The following is a 19,945-nucleotide window of genomic DNA, read 5'->3' as shown; positions in this document are numbered from 1 at the left end:
GCCCGAATACCAAAGCTTAAACCCTGAGTTTTCTAGATCCTTTGCCTTAAGACCAATCCACTTAGTTTCTTGTAGGCACATAATATTTATCCTTCTCCTCACCATAACTTCCACTACTTCCATAGATTTTCCCGTTAAGGTTCCTATATTCCACGTTCCTAAACGCATTCTACTCTCTTGAACTCTACCCTTCTGTCCTAGCTTCTTCACCATCCCCCGTCTAATAGGATCAAAGTACTTCTTTTGTGTGTCCTGTGTAAAGTTGATAGGAGCATATGCTCCCAAACAACTTTGAGTGGAGTCGTTCGAAAAGAAGTTTCTATGGCCCCCTTGCTCATTTAACACTGCATCCGGGTGCCGATGGAGATACAGCGAACCCTTGCTCACTTATCACTGTGCTCGGGCCACACAGCGCGCCACTTACGGGTGACGTCCTAGCTTTAGCGCGATTTCGTTCTGGATTCATTGTCATAAGGATTCGACGTAACTGTGGAGTGCCGGCTGTCGACTACCTGACGCCCTTCCCCTCCTCCTTTATCCACTCAATGTCATCAAACAAAAAATTTCCTCTTTACTTGTACATTGACTTCTTGGAACAAGCAAAAGAAACATATAAGTACATTACAAATGTCGAAGAAATATACAACAAGAATTAGAAAAGTAACATGTCTGCATACTGGCTGCTGTTACAAAATATTTGAAATCCATGTTTAGAAGAAATATTTGCTTCAAGTACATCATCTTCTTCAATACTTTCATTAGAAGTTTCTATTGTACGAACCCTATCGCTTTCTGTTTCATTACAAGAACTCACTTCAACTACATCATCTTCTTCAATAATTCATTAGAAGAACTCCCTGTTCCTAAAACATAAAACATAATTATACAAGTTTATATATTACACCACACTATCAATGTAAATACACTAGCCATATGTGCAAGTCTCTTAATTCTATTGTGTGCACTGCAATGGCTGAAAAAACAAACCCCACAACAAAAAATCTTTTATCCCTAACACGAAGTGATGTATAATGTCGATCACAATAATATAACAATATGAAATACTATTTCTTTCATCTTTGCTGTAAAGGTTCAGTTTCTCAAGTGATAAGAAAACCTAATTTGAAAGTGATCAGAAAGCCTAATCTAAAAGTGATAAAATGTCTCTTTATTTGTTTGCCATTAATATGGTCTCTAATGTATTATTGAGGAACTAAGCCAATTATAGATACTAAGATAATAAGGTCTCTAATGTTTTAGATGTTTATTCTTCTCTGATCCATCTTGGCATTAATAAAGAACATAATAAACAATAATCAAACCACGAAACGTATTGTGATCAATGCCTACCGAGGGTTCACCAAATCTTGGCTTGGGTTTCGAGTTAATTGACCTATTTAGTGACTTTCTCCTAGCAAGACTCTCATTGCGGGTGGGAATCTTGGGAGGCTTACCAGGACTGGCTGTCGAAAATTCAGGTGAAGGGGAGCTCACTGGGACTGACTTAGAGAACCCACTGCTGGACTCAGCTGATGCTTTGGCGGGTGAGCCCACTTTGCTTTGCTTGGGAGCTGAATATTCTGAGCCATTGGAGGGAGATCCTTTTGCTGCATTGTTCTCTTCGCTTCGAACTTCCAGTACAACTTCACCTCCGTTGAAGAAAACTTCTCCGACATGCTTACTTCCCCGCCTTTCAAAAGCTTTTCTCTCTCTATGACCTTCATTGAAACCCTACCACATCAAACGTTACAAAAATCTTGCATTAAACCCCAACTAAACAAAACACCAAAATCGGAATGGCAATCAAAAATGCGAATTTTTCATATCCTTTTTTTAGATAAATCCCAAGTTCCCTCTTTTCTTTCAGGATTAATCAAATCTTTATTTTCCTAATTAAATATTGAAGATTTATATCGATGGCTTTCTAACAACACCATAATAAACTAGTTCTGATCAAACTCTACAACATTAAACATCACAAAAAAGCTTTCACTAAACCCCCAAATAAAGAAACGATGGTACACCAAAAACAAAATGACTTTTCAAACCCTTTAGATAGATATATCCAATCTCCATCGTTTTAACCAAAGATTGAAACTTTACAACAAGTAATCTACTTCCATTAACGTAATTGGAAAAGAAGTTACCTTGGCGCCAAAAAGATCAAATCAAACAGTACAAAGTGTCTAAAACAGAAAGAAATACTATTCTTATTGACCTAAAATATGGAAATAATCAGACTCACGACACCAGAGCTATTCACAGAGCAGAGACAGTACCCCACCAAGGAAAAAAATGGAAGATCGTTCCAGCAAGTTCTTTGATTCAGTAGTGGAAGAAGAAACGGGAGAAAAGCAGGATTGAACGGGGAAGCAGGGAAGGAGAAGACTCCTCGTATGCCACAATCAACATTTAATTTTATTTATTTTTTAATTATTGGTTTATTAAATGATTTTTAATTTAAATAGAATTCTAATTAATTTAAATGATGTGGACAGCCACATCAGATGGTATATCAATGTGGTATAAACACATGGTAAGAATAGCATTACTGGACAAAATCATACCAAGTTTTAAGTCTCTAAACATGAATTAGGCAGTGGTTAATGCCAAACCCTCGTGGCCAATAATTGTTTAAAATTCTTCCAGTAGCAGCAGCTGGCAGGGATTTCGTACATATAGATTCAACCGTCAAATTAACAAAGGCAGGCCAACTGCCTCAAGAATAAGTGTGAGCATGCGAAAGAGGAACACAAATTGCTATCAAGGAAATTTCATTGTGTAAATATTAACCACCATTTTATAACTATTTTGTTTTTAGTTTTCAATTTTTAGTTATGAAAACTGAAAGTAATTACCGAACGAGTTTTCAGTTTTTAATTTTCAAGAAAAGTGATAAAAAACTGAAAATTGAAAATAAAATGGGTGTCAAGCGACCTCCTATTTAGTTGGAAATGTATACAATAATTTACTATTAGACCAGTATTAGACAATAAGTTACCTCCTTCACATGCAGGATGGGGGAATAAGAAACACATGGTTGTAGGCTTGTAGCTCCATCTTGCCAACAGAGAAGTGAGGAATGGGGATTGAAGGGTGTCAAACTCAAGCCGGAAGGAGAAGGGGCAAATAATGTATTTCAAGCTCATATACGTAATCTCTCAATGGAAATCTGTGTATTTCTCATATGACAAGCGATGGGATATTTGCAACGAGAAATCCTACCAACTGCCACCAACTGCAAGGGGTTTCGGCTTCTTGTAGGCAAGTTGCCATCTACTTAATCAAAATCTTCTCAAGTTTACCATCTACTTAATCAAATTGACAAGGGTTTTGCACTTCATCTCTCTATTACTATTTGTTAGGATAGTCACACCAATGGGAAAAGATGAAAAAGTCCTGCATTCAACGGGTTTATACACTCTTCTCACAACTGCGTCTCACATGGAGGTCACGCGATCAACTGTTTAGAGTGAGTTTGTATATACGCCTTGCCTATAAGAGTTTTTAGAACAGACCTGATTCATGCTAAAACTAAAAAGGAAATTTGTAAATTCGGATTTTGTTCTCAGGAGAAAAAGATGGTAAGCAACTAACAACAATCATTACATCACTAAATCTAAATGGTACCTGCAATACGATCGCTGGCATCTATCCCCATCAGATACAATCTACGCTGGATGTTCAAACGCTTCAGAAGAGCAGGCTCCCTTCATTGCTAAGATGAGGTAATCCAGCATCTCATAGATTGAAATTGAACGAGGATGTAATTTATCAGCAACATAGAAACAATGAGTCTCAGAATTAATGCTTATCCAACTGCATCCGGGCTCCTTCTTTAAACCTCTTTCTTTCATCATTCTTCTCATTTCCGCTACAGCATCCCATCTCCTAGACAATGCATAAAAATTTGAAAGTGAAATATAGTTCGAAGGGTTTCTGGGTTCTACTTGAATAAGAAATCTATAAGCTAGATCTTGCATGTCATGATTCCCATGCAACACAGAAGCAGTAACTAAGGCTCCCCAAACACTTGGACCAGGTTCTACAGGCATCGTTTTGATGAAATCTAATGCTCGATCAAGCTCTCCTGATCGGCCTAACAGATCCACCACACAAGCACACATCTCCACCGTTGGTTTAATTCCAAAATCAGCTGTTACAGAGCTATATATGGAAAGGCCTTCTTTTACCAATCCTGACCTTCCACAACCAGAAAGGAGCCCAACGATTGTTATCGTGTCGGGTTTGATTCCAAGATGGAGCATCTTATTATACACATCAAGGGCTTCCTCACCCCTTCCATGTAATCCATATCCTGAAATCATTGAGCTCCAAGAGATTGCATCCTTAGAAAAAGAATCATCCTCAAACACTTGCCTTGCAAAATCCAAGCTCCCACATTTCGAATACATATCGATTAAAGCATTACACAAAGATACTTCACGACTCATTTCCTTCCTGATAGCAAATCCATGAATTTGTTTTCCGCCCATTAAACCAACGTGCGAACTACAAGCAGGGAGGACACTCACAAGTGATACTCTATTGGGTTGTACCCCATCTTCCACCTGCATCTTTTGAAAAAGAACCAAAGCTTCATCAGGAGCTCCATTCTGCACATAGCCATTGACCATCGCCGTCCAAGCATAAACATTTCTACACTTCATGTGGTTAAATACCCGTCTGGCCGAAGCTACTCTATCACTCCTAGAATACATATCAATCAAACAACACCCAAGATGAACGTCCGAACCCCACTTGAAATCCAATTCATACTTCACAACATAACAATGCAGTTCTCTCCCATGATCCCATTTCCTGATATCATCCCCTCCACACATAGGCAAAAGACTTGAAACGGTAAATCCGTCAGGTTTCACCCCATTCATCACCATGGATTTAGCAATTTCCCAAATCTCCTTATCAAAATCATGATCCAAAGAACTTGTATACCCCGCTATTAACGCATTCCAAGACCCAACATTTCTTTGAGGCATTTCATCGAACAGTTTCCGACACTCATCAATCCTCCCGCATTTATAATACAAAGACATCAGAGAATTCGCAACAACGGTATCCACGACAAACCCGGCTCTCAAACCCTTCCCATGAACATACTTTCCGGTTGCCAAATCCCGAACCTCGCTTGAAACTTTCGCCATGGTCGCCAAGGTATAACCATCTGGCAATACATAACTATTGCACATTTCCATAAACAGATCAAAAGCTTCATTGTACGCACAATTCTTCACATAGCCATTAATCAGTGAGTTCCATAAATACACACTCTTGAGAGTAGCCGAGTCGAAGACGAGTTTCGACTCGGTCGGCTTTCCACAGAGTGCATAAGCAGAGATGAGCTTTGTGGCGAGGAAAGGGTTTTGTTGGAGGCCATGAGTGACAATGTGGGCGTGAGCTTGTTCGGCGAGCGAAAGGGAATGGTGGGTTCCTGCAAGCTGAAGAAAATGGAGGAGATTCAGGGGAAGGTGGACCGCAGTGGCGCAAGTGTAATAACGGGAGGTTGTGAGGGCAAATGTCTTGCATGCGTACGAGAGGTTCATCACACACGGAGAGATCGTTTGTATTTGGCGGGGATTTGGAGTTCTGGGAGGAACTCTTTCAGTTGAGGTCTGAGGCTGTATCTGTCATTTTCCTTGCGTTTTTCTTGTATTATATTATTTTTATTTTTTATTAAAAGTGCTATTATACACAAATTTATACTTTATGTAGTGTGTTGAAAAGGAAAGTCCTAATCACCGGACCAGAGCAATCCATCATTTGCGGATTATGTTGTTTTTATTTATTGGGTTCATTGATCAGAGAAGAAAAGAAAAATGGTAGTTCTATTTACTGACTCATCTTTATCTCTTACAAATCCTAATTAATTTTTGTTCATTGATCTTATTTAATTTATTCGATCCGACGTCTAAAACTTGAGAAGAGTGTGAGAGATAAAAATGAGTAAAATGAAAATCAAATTATTTTTCAGAAACCAATGTTACAATTAGCGTTTCCTTTTTGTACAAACGACATTACAAAAAAGGGAACGAACACAACTTTTTTTTTTGGTCGAAAACGAACACAAAACTTTGAGTGCATATGTGAACAACACTATTTACATGTTTGGCTTAATTCATCAAAACTTCAATCTATAACCCTTGTACAGTAAAAAGAGGACCAGAATTCAAAGTGGGTAGAGTCCAACAATTACCCTGACTACCAACACAACAGCTATGCCATTTGATTCTGTAAGAACCCGCTGGAAAAGCAGAAACATCAAGCAAGCAACTTGAGAACCCTTGCCCTCTCTCGTTCAGTTCGAAACGCACGAACGTACTCACGAACTCGCCATCATTTTTACCCCTCCGACGCTTATTACTTTTTTTCGTACTGCACTCTGTTACATACTGCAACAGCTTTTCATTCATTTCTACAATGTCATCAGCTTCCCAAGCCTGCTTGTGCTCCTTGTTTTCTCCACTTCCTCTTGGCTCCTGAAAGGATACTCCACTGTACAGCATGCAGTACAAATTTTTCAACTGGACTCGGATGTCTTGTGGCACATTTCTTAACTGAAGACAAAAATGTAATGATAAGTGGAAGCCCGAGGAGACGTATATTCCATCTGGGTTTCTTGTTTCATTGACAGCGAAGAGTTCTGACCCAAGGCAAGGCCTGAAATTTATGTCAGTGGAAAACATTAGAAAGGTGGTGAAATTAGAAAAGCAAAAATCATATAACTAACAATATGATGTTAGAGCTTGCTAAACAGACTTAAAACATCCTATCTAAACGATTAACCACTCCGAGACTAAAACCCTAAAGTCGATGCTTTAAATGGTGATTTTTACCCCAAATCATCAACCATGTCAAAAATGATATGAAAGCTTTAAAAGATTGAGTAAAAGTAAGATATTCTCCACGCCTTGATTCTTAAAGTACGAATCACCTGTTCAAATAAAAGGCCTAGGACATGGAGAAATCAACAAAAAGAAAAAAAAGAATGTTCGAGTTAGAATGATATCATACCTTAATTTAAAGAAGTACTTGGGAGTCCGGAAGGGGACTTGCATCCATTTCATAAGGATGCTATATAGAAGTTGTAAGCCGTCTTTGGTTGCTTGGGACAGACCTTCCACATTGTGGACTCCGTTTGCCTTGCTTTTCAACCCAGAAATCCCTGAAACCGCATAACTACAAACACTGAGAATATATTTTGCTTCAGAACCAACCTTACATGCTTGGATTCTGGACTGCAAGTGACAACAATCAATGGGCTTGCCAGCTGGATTCAAAAGCAGATAAAGATTTGCACTGGTTTCATGGTTACTAGCCCCCAACCGCCCAATTAGATTTTGTATCAACATTGAGTCTAAGTTGTTCTCTGTTGTTCCCAGACCGTTAATGGAAACAGATTTGATTAGGCTTGGAATGTAGAGAGAAAAACCAGCACAAAAAGCCAACAGTGAACAAGATAGTGCGAGTTCCGAAATGATTCCTGAACTTTTTCTGTCCATGTCAATGAAAGATTTTGTTACTAGATCAAATTCTTGTGATAGCCTCTTCAACTGCACAGATATTCGAGTAAACTTCTGTAAGGATACGAGGTATCCAACCTGTCCATTATCGGGAATGTCGTGCTGGTCAAATTGAATGTTTTCCAGAACTTTAACTATATCCACCACTGCTCCAAGCACATTTGCTCTTAAAGACAAAAACCACCTTTGGAAATAAAAAGGTTGTCCCATTCTGACATCAACTTTTAATGTTGCCAAAGAAGAACAAAGACCATTGTAAGCGGCTGCTAGCTCCCTACTGTTAATATGCTCCCCGATATTACTAGCTGAATCATTACTAGAAAGTATAACATCGAATTTATGTGTCTCTATACCTTGTTTTGTCAACAGCAGTAACATGAGTTTCCTCTCAGAATCCGAAAATTGAACTAATGATCTCATCCAGCAGCAGCAGGAAATCGAATGAACCATTGATGCTAACTGCTCAAATGTCAAAGTGGCAGTGAGCCAGGCTCCCTGACATGCTGCATAAGTCCCGACTCTGTAAGCTGGCCACTTATTGTTTTCTGTCAGCATCCTCTTTGCACGTTCAATGGTACGAATTTCATGCTCCCTTGAGTGAGATATGCCCAAGTTCTTATCAAGATTGTAACTTCCCTCACTCTCATGCACCATGTTATCCCAAATGATTCGACAATGTAACAACAAAGAGTAAAGTGTGTATGTATAACATTCAAGCAAGTTGCTCTGACTTACAAGTTCAACCAGAAGCTTCACTTTGTCAAATACTTTGGTGGAAATGGCGCCAGCTTCACTGAGATTTTCAAGAAAGGCCCCCAAAAATCTGTACACAATAAATAGAAGCTCTGATCTGATAGTTCTGCTTTTTTCTCCTTTCAAGTCTACATTATCACGAACAAATGCATCTGCTTCTGATGTAACGACCTGATTATCATGCATATATGAGAGAGACTTGACCAAAACATGTATTTGATCCAACACAAAGACATGCAGATCCGGATATTCTCGACTTAGAAAGAAAAGAAGATTGAGCAGGCAATTAACTTGTTGAAACACTGGAGACTCAGTCTGACAAAGATCCAAAACTGGCTTCACCATCAAGGTGATTCGATCAATGACAAGTGAGGTCACATGCGATGGCAGAAGAGAGGAACGAGGTGCAAGAGATCCCATCTCTGTACTTCCCTTTAGTTTCCTTGAAACATCTACCAAAACAGAAAAAGATAACAGGCCCTCAGACGTGATTGGAGATGAAGTTGCATTCTCAACAACGCTTAACAGCTTAGAAGATTCAAGTACATCAAGGGGTAGATCGGGTACCGTACATGAAATAATCTGCAGAATGCATATGTGAGTCAATATAAATTGCTAAAACGTTAATAAAAAGTTAATCTGTAGGACTGAGAAACAACCTTACGTAAAGTCTGCAGTGCATCACATAGCATGGGTGACGGAACTTGAGGTTCATCTAGTATGTTAAATAACGCTCTCACAAGATATGCATTTAAAGGAAAATGACACATTCCTTGACTGTATACAAAATGCAGGCTTCTTACTGCCGTTGCACGCAGATGAAGAGGCTTTTCTTGGCTAAGAAACAAGAGAAGCAAGTCCACCTGCATTCAGATGCCAATGAGTATTACGGATCAAGAAATTTGAAAGAATATGCTACCAAAAACAATTACCTGCTGAGATATAAGAACGGTTGACCTGGAAGCCAGTTTGGAGAGAGAAACCAGCATTGCAACCTGGCAATCCTCATCTGCGGACTCTAACAGAAGCTTTAGGCAAGTCTGAAATAAAGCAGTGTTAAGCAAACATCAAAACATTGTACACAAATAAAGAACTAAAACTCTAAAAGAACAATTCCCAACAGAGTTGAGGCCAAATAATAAAGTAGCAGAAGAACCTTGTAAGCATTATTTGCAAGAGCATGTGAGCGCCCAAGTTTGGCAAACACTCGTGCTCCAGCCAACCTTATAGCAGGTGACGTTTCTGGTGAAGTCATCATACGAGGCAGCATCTCCAAGACAACGCATGCAAAGTCCTCTGATAACTCGGAAAAACATCCTGCTGCAAATAACGACGCTTTTACCTCCATAACGTGTGAGGAAACCAAACTAGAAAGCACCAAGTAGCGTGTGCTCGAACTCTCTTTAGCAAAATGTGCCCAGCAACCGAACAGACCCAAAGCCAAAGCCCTATCCTCAACATCCCTACTGTCAAACACAAGCTTAACCATCCTCAGCAATTCTGCCTGGATATAATTATAAACCCGAGTTTTGGACAAAACTCCGTTATACTCTTCCCTTTTGTTCCTCTTCCGGTACTCAAACAGAAAAGCCTTGACAATACAGAGCCTTACATGCTTGTCTCCACATTCGAAAGCATTGGCAAGACGAAGGATGATGGCATTTAAAAAGAGCTTGCCCTCACCAGGAATTAGGTCGAACAGATGGTGGACAGCTGGAGAAGGCTCTGGCTCTCTGCTTAACCGTTGGAGTCTTGCACTGATTTCTGAAATGGCTTCGAGTGAGCTCCCTGGTTTCTTGGAGCGCAGGGCCTTCTCTAGCTCGATGCTCCATTCCATCACACGTGCTGCTGAGCTCCTTTCCATTCCACCTAAAATTTCAATTAGAACGAAACTAGTACCACAAAAACAAGCCATAACAAAACTCCATTATACGCTTCTCCTCACTTTCAAGCCTTCAAACTAGATAGAAACCCATGTTAAGACTTCCTATTGCTACAGAAATAAAAGCAAAAAATTGAATCAAATTAAAACCTCAAATATTGTGAACAAGCCAAGTCTCCGCCTTTGTGAATTGAATTCAAAGAGTTGCTTCAGGAACTGCTTCTTTTGCACCCAACTGCATTTAAATTAATTTCTAGACGCCAAACAGAAAGAGAAAGAAAACGAAAAGAGGATTGGGAAGAGGGAAAGGATACCATCCAACTAAAACCTCTCAGTGCATAAAGAAAAATACCACTAAACCTTAACCGTGAGTAACGATTTGTTATTAAAAAATAGGATAAAATACTATTTACTACCCTTATGTTTCGTGGTTTTCAATATTTAGTACATCAAGTTTTTTTCATCTTAGATTCATACCTAAAGTGTAAATTTTGGGACAGTCTTATACATCCGTTAGTCAAACTGTTAAGTCTCCCGTTAACTGTGACGTGACGCACTGATTGGGCGCCACTAGTCATCCATGTTTTTTTTTTCTTTTCTTCTTCCTTCTTCTTTTTCTTCCTCCGACTGCAACACTTTTTTTTTTCCTTCCTCCTTCTTCCTTCCTCCTTCCTCCCCTTCCTTCCCCTTCTTCCTTCTCATTCTCCTTCTTCCTTCTTCTTTCCTTCTCATTCTCCTTCTTCTTCCTCCGAATCTAGGGAAGTTTTTTTTTTTTTTTTTTCTTCTTCTTCTTCCAACGAATCAACCCAGATTCAGTTTTTTCTTTTTTTTCTTTTTTTTCTTCTTTCTTCTTCTTCTCCCTCCTCCTTCTTCTTCTTCTTCTTCTTCCTCCGAATCTGCCTAGATTCAGTTTTTTTTTTCTTCCTCCTTCTTCTCCTTCTTCCTTCCTCCTTCCTTCCCCTTCTTCTCCTTCTTCCTTCCCCTTCTTCGTTCTTTTTCTTCTTCTTCCTCCAAATCTGGGGGAAGATGAAGGTTTTTTTTTTTTGGAGGAAGAAGAAGAAGAAGAAGGAGGAGGAAGGAAGGAGGAGGAAGAAGGAGAAGGAAGAAGGAGAAGGAGGAAGAAAAAAAAAAGTTGCAGTCAGAGGAAGAAGAAAAAGAAGAGGAAGAAGGAGGAAGAAGAAGAAGAAGAAAAAAAAAAAAAAAAAAATTTCCCCAGATTTAAGAGGAAGAAGAAGAAGGAGAAGGAGAAGGAAGAACAAGGAGGAAAGAAGAAGGAGAAGGAGGAAAAAAATAGTTGCGGTCAGAGGAAGAAGAAGAAGAAGAAGGAAGAAGAAAAGAAAAGAAAGAAAAAAAAATGTGGATGACACGTGGCGCCCAGTCAATGCGCCACGTCACAGTTAACGGGAGACTTAACAGTTTGACTAACGGATGTATGAGACTGTCCCAAAATTTACACTTTAGGTATGAATCTCAGACAAAAAAAACTTGATATACTAAATGTTGAAAACCACAAAACATGAGGGTAGTAAACAGTCTTTTACCCTAAAAAATATTCTCAAGATTTATCATAGACCATATTTTCATGGTATGACATGAGTTCAAATCTTCTGCGTTTATGTTTGCTTGTATGTATGATTTTTTTGTGGTCTCGTTAAAATACGATGAGTAATGAAAATAGGAAGGATTCTGAATGAGAAGGGGATTGGGTACGAATAAACACCTTCCCGTATTAGCGGGATATTTGCAAGTACTCTTAGACGATTTCCAACCAAAGGCTGAACAGATGGCTTGTTTTAGCCATCTGGTTCTCCAAGATATTAATATTTTAATGAACAGTATAGTGTCATATTTGCCTCCATCTCCAACCGAGGGCCAAAGGGCCATAGGGCCAAACATAATTTATTATTTAAATTTAAAAACAACAACTTAAATTAAAAACTACAACTTAAATCTAAAAACAACAAATTAAATTTAAAAACTACAAATTAAATTTAAAACTACAAATTAAATTTAAAAACAACATTAAACTAAATTTAAAAACTACAACAACTTAAATTTAATATCCATAATCAACATCATCTTCATTATCCGCCATTGTAGAAGTATAGTTAGAGGTAAACAACTGACACACACCGACCCGAAATGTCTACTAGGACTCCGAATCGAGCTGTGCTAGGCGACACCTGGAAGGTGACGTAGCCATAAAGTGTGATGATGTGGAAAAATGTAAATAAATTTAATCCTAAGAGTGCCTAAATATCAGAATGCACTGGTGAGCGAGACTGAACTCACTTCACACGTGACGTTAGAGCACAAGCAAGTACATAAGAGTGAATTAAGAATCGTACGCTCGAAATAATCTCCAATACTAAGAATCGCCATGAATCTTAGACGATAAGCTCAGCTAATAAAACCTAGAAGGTGAAGACAAGACAAGGGTGAGTGGCCTTGTAAATAAAATTTCAATAGAAACCATATAAAACATTATAACCCCTCGTCCCAACACCTGTATAATTTCTAGAAAAATCATAAACATACCACTAGGGGTGGGCACTTGGAATCGAAAACCGAAACCGAAACACGAATCAAATCAAATCGCACCAAAAAGTTTGGTTTTGCGGTTTTGAAACGGTTTCGGTTTCAAAACTGAATTGCGGCACACAAAACGGTTTGGTTTTGGTTTTGGGTTTTCAAAACTGCACCGAAACCGAAACCGCACTATATAATAAATAAATGTTATATTTTAAACTTTTAAATTTTTAATTAGTTCAACTAGGTTATAGATTTGGTTTTGCGGTTTTGGCCTTTGGGTTTGCACTTCGACTCCTGACTAGTTTGAGTGTCTGACTGCTTCTGCGCCGCCGCCTCGCATCTCCGCCTCTACCTTTGCGACCTGGTCACCTAGCTGCTTCTGCTTGCATCTCTGCAATCTGCATCTTTGGGTCTGCCTCTGCGAGCGACTGCCTGCTTGCATATCTGGAAGCGGTGGAAGTGATCGGCGACTGCCTGACTGTAATCTGCATCTGCCTCTGCGAGCGATTGCCTAACTGCAATCTGCATCTCTGCGTCTGCCTCTGCGACTGCGACCTCATTGAGTGAGTCACTACTTGCCTTGCGACCTCGCTGAGTCACTGAGCTTTCATCTCTGCCTTGCCTTGCAACCTCACTGAGTCACTGCTTACCAGCTAATATGGTAAGATAATTTCTTAGTTATTTGTTAGTTATTTGTCTCAAAAAGAAGTTTAGGTCTTGAAAGATAATTATGAATTTATTGGTTCCATTTTCGAAATAAAATTTTCAATTCAGAGTGCTGGTTAGACGTTATAATTTGATCAGATTTAGGCATTTTTTTTCTTTGTCGTTCTTTAATACAGTGATACCTCGAGTTTCTGTTTCAATTTCCGTTAAGGTTTGCTGGGGAATGGTAATTCTTTCTTAACTCAAAGAAAATTAATGAGAAACCATGCAGTCCTTTTATTTGGTTTGTCATGGATGTGTTCTTTGTCTTCTGTGAACATCTTATTGTTTCTGGTTATGTTTTTATTTGCTTAAGCTTGCTTGATTTGGCTGCTTATAGAACATCTGAGGTTTACCTATGTCATGGCTGCTTGATTTTCACAGTCTCATTAACCAGGTTTACCTATGTCGTTGACTCTGTGTTTGCTGAATTATAGTTAAATGTGGTGTTTGACTAAGAATGAAAAACAAATTTTGGAATTGAAATAGTGTTGGACCTTTTGCTTGAAGACAGCCTGATGCCTCAGCAGAAGAGTATGGTGTTAATTAAAAGTTTTAAACTTGGATTGAAGTTGTCATATTTGCTGTTTTCTGTTTTGTTTTTGCTAAAGATTTTGATCTAGGCTAAGTTTCTGCACCTCTGTGACCCGTGGTCACTTAGCTAACCCTACTGATTTATTATCTTAAGGATAATATTTGGCTCTTTCCCTTTGGAAATAAAGAATCACCTACGTGGCCTTTAGCTTGTTGTAAGCCTCATCTTGGCTGCTGATAAGCTTGGTATTTCTAGATCTAGGGTTATTCCTTTGTGATGTTTGATTCTTTTAGGGCTTAAGCCTGCCATATTTGATTCATGAAACATGCATTCCATTCATGTAAGATAATGAGCATTTTGTATTTTATTTTAGTCAAGATATGAAGAATCCAGCAAGCATAGTGGGATTGGTTACTCTTTTATGGGGGACTCCCTTAAGAAGCCGGAGGACGAGGCAATAGAAATTGACTCGAAAAATGAAATAGACGTTGAAGGTGACCCTGAAAATGATGGCGAAGAATCTGAGGGCGAAGATGAAAAAGTAAGTAACTCTGATTCAAGAAAACGTAGCTGGGTTTGGGATCATTTTACAACATATTATGTGATGAAAAAACAGTCGAAAATCAATGAAAAGGGGGAGAAATATTTGGCCGAAGTAAAACTTAGGAGAGCTAAATGTAATTATTGCCCAAAACAGAGCAGTGTAGGTGACTATGCAGCTGAACTAAGAGTTAATGGCACCACAAGCATGAGACACCACATTGAAAGATATTGTAAATTTTACCAAGGGAATAGAAGTAAAAAGCAAAAAGTTTTGGTTGGGGATAAAAGTAAAGGTAACAATCTGGTTGCTGTTGGATTTTCACAAAAAAGTGTGTTAGAAGCATGTGTCAAGATGGTAGTCATAGATGAGATGCCATTTAGTACAGTTGATAAGATGGGGTTTCGCTTTTTTGTGCTGTTGATATTCCATTGTTTAAAGTGCCTTCTAGAAGAACTCTTGTGAGAACTTTCTCAACATGTCTAATGAATCGAAAGCTTATTTGAAGAAAACCTTAAGTGCCCATAGAATTTGTCTCACTACCGACACTTGGACAAGCACACAAAACACCAATTATATGGTTCTTACTGCACATTTTATTGATCATGAATGGAATATGCATAAGAGGATCATAAACTTTTGTGTTATTCCTAACCACTATGGAACCACAATTGCAAAGTTAATTGAAAGTTGCTTGTTGGAATGGGGGATAGACAAATTTATGACAATCACAGTGGACAATGTTTCCGCAAATAAAGTTACTTTGGATCAACTTATGACGAAAATGAATAGGTGGGAAAATTCACAAGCTATTCTAGGTGGCAAGTATTTACATGTGAGATGCATCGCTCACATAACCAACATAATTGTGAGTCATGGGATGAAGAGGCTAAATAATGGTCTATTAGCTATAAGAAATTATGTGAGGTTCGTGAGGAGCTCTACACAAAGATTAGAGCTTTTTAGGCAAGCCGTGAATAGGGTGAAATTGACATGCAAAGCAACGGTTTGCCTTGATTGCCCTACTCGGTGGAATTCTACATTTGTTATGTTGGATATAACCTTGAAATTTAAGAAGGCCTTTGCTACAATGGTGGAGGATGAAGCAAGTTCCTTTTTGGCTTACTTTAAGGAAGTTGAAGATGAAAAAGATGAAGATTGTGTGATTATTGTTTGCCAAACCAAGGGGAGGAAAAAGGTTGGACCACCAACGGAAGAAGATTGGTCCAAGGGGGAGGTTTTTGTCAAGTTTTTACGGATGTTTTATGATGTGACTTTGAGGGTGAGTGCTTCTACACATCCCACGATTCATACCGGCCTCCATGATGTCATAAAAGTGGAGACCGCCATCAATAACTTGGAATCCCAAGCCAACATGCAAAAGGGTTTATCGGCGAAGCAATTATTGAAGGCAATGGCATCCGATATGAGATCAAAATATGAAAAGTATTTTGACTCATATCATGAATTGAACCCTCTTATTGTGATTGGACTTGTTTTAGATCCGAGGTTCAAGTGAAGGCATGTCACACAACTCTTTAGAAAGAAACTTTCCAACATTGAGGCACAATTAAAAACTGAAGAAATAAAAAATATATTGCGTGCCCTTTATGATGAATATGTTCCTAATGTTGAAGGTCGAAAATACATGAAGAAATCGGAAAGTTTACAATCACAACCTTCTTCTACCTCATCTAATGTGGCTATGACGGAAGATGATCTAATTGATGAATGGATGCATTTTGTTGAAGATAGTGATGAGAAAGTGGTGGGAGATGAGGTGGATTCTTATTTGTTTAATCCATTGGTACAAATTACAAAAGAGAAGTCCACAAAGTATTTTAACATTCTCCTATGATGGAAGGTGAATGGTAACAAGTATCATATCTTGGCTGGAATTGTAAAAGATACTCTTGCAATTCAAGTTTAGACCGTGGCATCGGAGAGTGCTTTTAGCACCGGTGGTTGAGTGATTTCAGATTTTAGGAGTTCTTTAACTCCTAATTGGTGGAGGCCTTGGTATGCATGCAAAATTGGTTGAAGGGTGATAATATTATTACTTTGGAGGATGATGCATCTTCAATTGACCACATTGAGTTCTATGAAAGTATTGAATCTGGTAAGTATATCATTTGAAGTAAAAGAACTTTCTTCGTTTTCTTTTTTCAACTAAACATCAATTATATTTTTGTATGATTTGTATTGTGTAGAGTTGGCCAAATCGACTTCAAGCATTGCCTCTCTTACTCTTGATCAAGAACCATAACAAGCTCTAAAGCAATCTCAAGGTTCTAATTCACAAGAGCCTCCTCTTATGCGTTTACAAGGTGCAAGGTCTTCACAAGCTCAAAGGTCTCCTAAACCTTCAAAGAATAAGTGTCCAAAAGGAAAAGGAAAGGCAAATGTTTGAAACTTGAACGATGCAAAGTAAGTTGAAAACCAAGACTTTGTTGAATTCCATGAACCATTTATTTTTTTGGTTGTACTAATGCCATAAGGCATTTGACATTGAACTTTGTTTGAAACTTTGAAGTTTGAACTTTAGTTGTATTATGGCAAACTTAACTTTTCAATTGGGTTGTAGTAAAGTATTGTGATTAATTGGTGATCAAGTTGAATTTTAGTAGATGTGAATTATGTGATGTGTTTTTGTGTAGTTTTTTGGTGCAGTTGTGGTGTAATTTTTGCTGCAGTTTAGTTGCTGTTTTTTGCTGCAGTTTTGGTCCAGTTTTTGGGGTTGTTTTGCTGCTGTTTTTTTGTTGTTTTTCTGCGTTTTTTTATGCAGTTTGGCCGCATTTTTTTGGCAGTTTCGCTGTTTTTTGCTGCATTGTTGTTGCAGTTTTGTGCAGTTTTGGTGCAGTTTAGCTGCTGTTTTCTGTGCAGTTTTGGTGCAGTTTTTGGTGTTGTTTTGCTGTTGTTTTTCTGCTTTTTTCATGTAGTTTGGCTGCATTTTTTTTGGCAGTTTTGGCGCTGTTTTTTGCTGCATTGTTGTTGCTGTTTTTGATGCAATTTTGCTGCATATTCATTAATTAATATACAAGGAAAATAAGATCGTATTATGCCTAAATATGTGTACATTTTTTTCTCAAAAACCAAACTAAAACCGTTTGAAACCGCACCGAACCGAACCAAATGGTTTGGTTTCATTTCGGTTTTGGCTTCAAAACCGCACTGCATCGCAAAAAGTTTCAGTTTCGGTTGTGGTTTCACTCGAAACCGCACCGTGCCCACCCCTACATACCCTAACACAACATCTCATCAGCAATATCAAATAATCATGTGATTAATAACTCATACTAGCACGCAAGTCGAAGTCACCTATAGTGACATGTACGACTTACCCATATCTCATCACATATTTCATTACATATGCTAGCTTATCACATATCTCATCACATATGCTAGCTCATCACATATTCATCATAGATGCTAGCTCATCACATATTCATCATATATGCTATCTCATCACATATTCATCACATATGTTAGCTCATCACATATCACATAACCATATATGCTAGCTCATCACATATCACATATTCATCACATATGCTAGCTTATAAGTCGGAGTCACATCTAGTGACCTGTACGACATTTCAATAGCTCAATAAGTATACCTACACATGAGTCGGAACCACCTAAAGTAGTCTGTACAATAGGACTGGGTGTAAATAAATACGCTCAAGTGCTACGATCATGTGAAGACTGTACGAATAATCGCAGGTCACCTACGAGTCGAAACCACCTATAGTGGTCTATACAACAGGCATGTGCACCTACCTTAGATCCAAGCTGAGCGTAAGGTGCGAGAGGTGAACATCACGTGAAGGACTGTGCCCTGGCCACGGGTGGGAGCACTAACACCGGGGTGCAGGTTTATAAGCTATCAATGTATCTCAATATAATATATACGACTCATGGGCAACCCGTACGACAGTGTCGGAGTTGCTTAAAACATGCATGTAGTCATGCCATAACTCCATCATTTAAACTAATACCATAAACTTACCTGAACTTACTTGGGTGTCATGCGTTCACTTTTACACTTCAAGCGTTCACAATAATTATGTACATGTAATATACATATAAATAAACTATGATGCAATCTGATACTCAAACATGTCATAGCATTATCAATAAGCAATAATCAATTCATAAACATTTATGGAATTGTCAACCATATATATATATATATATATATATATATAAAATACACGATAGAATAGAAAAGACCCACCTGAGGTCCGCGCTACAACTCCCTAGTACGCATATCGAGACATCACAAACCATTGTCGCCTATGATCAATTATCAAATTACATCTCAAAGTTCTGACCGATAAAAATACATAATTTACATAAAACACACCCCTAAGATTTGATCCGGAAGATCCGCATTACGGATTTCCGATCCGTTAATTCTAAAGATCCAAATTATGCTTCTAGAACAATATCCTAAAATTTCATTATGATCCAACGGTTGGATCTCTGCCAATTGCCAAAAACCAAGTGGTGGTCAACATTTTATTTTATGAACTTACAAATCCAATTTGGGAAGATCTGTGCGTCGGATTCCCAATCCGTAAGTTTCTATGTTCCTTAAATATTATGTACTATAATGTATTAAAGTTTGGTGACGATCCAACGGTTGGATCATCGATTCACATCTTTACCAAGTAACATATCTTAATGAATTTAGGTCCAAACGATCAACCTACGATATACAATCACCAAAACTGAACTCAAGACATCTAATTTAGCCTAAGAATAACATCGACGGTCCCCTGGCCACACGTTGCCGTGGGTGGTGGCTGCCCGTCCCGACTCGCCGGAAAATCCAACTATTTCAAAAAATTATCAAAATTTACAAGAATGAAGATCTCAATGAGTAGAGTAAACTTTATACCTGTGGCCAAGTCCATTTTGGCCTGAAAGAGCCCCAATTTTGTTAAAACCCGTCGGAAACCCTAGTTTTGGGTGTCCTTAATTCGGCTTCATAGCAACTCCGATGCCCCCAAACTTGTTTGGGATTTGTCTTGAGCTTCAGGGGAGTCTATTGGTGATAGTAGTTTGATGGAATTGTTTCAGAATTGGGGAATCGAAGACACGGACCCATCGCACCCACCGGTGCGGGTTACACTAAATCAAAGCCAATTCCCCAATATTTTAGTTGAAATTGGAAGAAGGAGAGTCACTGAGTTGAGTGAAGGAGGTGGCGATGTCCAACTCACCAGAAAACGCCAGAATTGGCGTCGGAGCTTGGTATCTCGGACTGGGTCACGTGGGTCAAAGAGGAGACCCTGTTTCCTTCTCTCCTTCCCTCCTTTCCCACCTTTCCCTTCTCACCGGTTGGTCAGTTCCTCTCTTCCTCTCCTGCGATTGGGCAGCAGCCCATCTTTCTTCCCTCTTCCGTTCCCCCTTTTTCCTTTTTTTTTATATACTAAATGATAAATAAAATA

The 19,945-nt window shown here is 38.7% G+C and overlaps 2 protein-coding genes across 6 annotated transcripts; both read right to left on the bottom strand.

Moving 5' to 3' along the window:
* Nucleotides 1–551: 551 nt before the first annotated feature.
* LOC103407983 (pentatricopeptide repeat-containing protein At3g12770-like) lies at nucleotides 552–5,699 on the bottom strand. 3 transcript variants are annotated; one of them, XR_011575114.1, is made up of 3 exons: nucleotides 3,631–5,673; nucleotides 1,455–1,731; nucleotides 552–863 (listed from the first exon to the last, which is right to left on the bottom strand). XR_011575114.1 is itself a non-coding variant. In XM_070811220.1 (2 exons), the coding sequence occupies exon 1, from the start codon at nucleotides 5,562–5,564 to the stop codon at nucleotides 3,672–3,674; it is 1,893 nt and encodes a 630-aa protein (XP_070667321.1). In that variant the 5' UTR covers nucleotides 5,565–5,699; the 3' UTR covers nucleotides 1,058–1,731; nucleotides 3,631–3,671. The 3 variants fall into 3 exon arrangements, 1 of the variants encoding a protein (XP_070667321.1); XR_011575115.1 differs by having other exon boundaries at nucleotides 552–857; XM_070811220.1 differs by lacking the exon at nucleotides 552–863 and having other exon boundaries at nucleotides 1,058–1,731; nucleotides 3,631–5,699.
* A 262-nt stretch (nucleotides 5,700–5,961) lies between these two features.
* Nucleotides 5,962–19,897, bottom strand: LOC103407984 (uncharacterized). Of its 3 annotated transcripts, XM_070810919.1 has the most exons (7): nucleotides 19,718–19,897; nucleotides 19,393–19,625; nucleotides 9,451–10,163; nucleotides 9,227–9,334; nucleotides 8,954–9,157; nucleotides 7,033–8,876; nucleotides 5,962–6,678 (listed from the first exon to the last, which is right to left on the bottom strand). In XM_070810919.1, the coding sequence occupies exons 2-7, from the start codon at nucleotides 19,406–19,408 to the stop codon at nucleotides 6,153–6,155; spliced, it is 3,411 nt and encodes a 1,136-aa protein (XP_070667020.1). In that variant the 5' UTR covers nucleotides 19,409–19,625; nucleotides 19,718–19,897; the 3' UTR covers nucleotides 5,962–6,152. The 3 variants fall into 3 exon arrangements, with proteins under 3 accessions (XP_070667020.1, XP_008345080.3, XP_008345079.3); XM_008346858.4 differs by lacking the exons at nucleotides 19,393–19,625; nucleotides 19,718–19,897 and adding an exon at nucleotides 10,327–10,677; XM_008346857.4 differs by lacking the exons at nucleotides 19,393–19,625; nucleotides 19,718–19,897 and having other exon boundaries at nucleotides 9,451–10,678.
* Nucleotides 19,898–19,945: the final 48 nt, after the last annotated feature.

This window comes from Malus domestica, chromosome 13 (genome assembly GCF_042453785.1).
Source record: "Malus domestica chromosome 13, GDT2T_hap1".
NCBI classification, from domain to species: domain Eukaryota; kingdom Viridiplantae; phylum Streptophyta; class Magnoliopsida; order Rosales; family Rosaceae; genus Malus; species Malus domestica.
The sequence above is the reverse complement of the archived record's forward strand: the minus strand, read 5'-3'. Positions and strand labels throughout refer to the sequence as shown.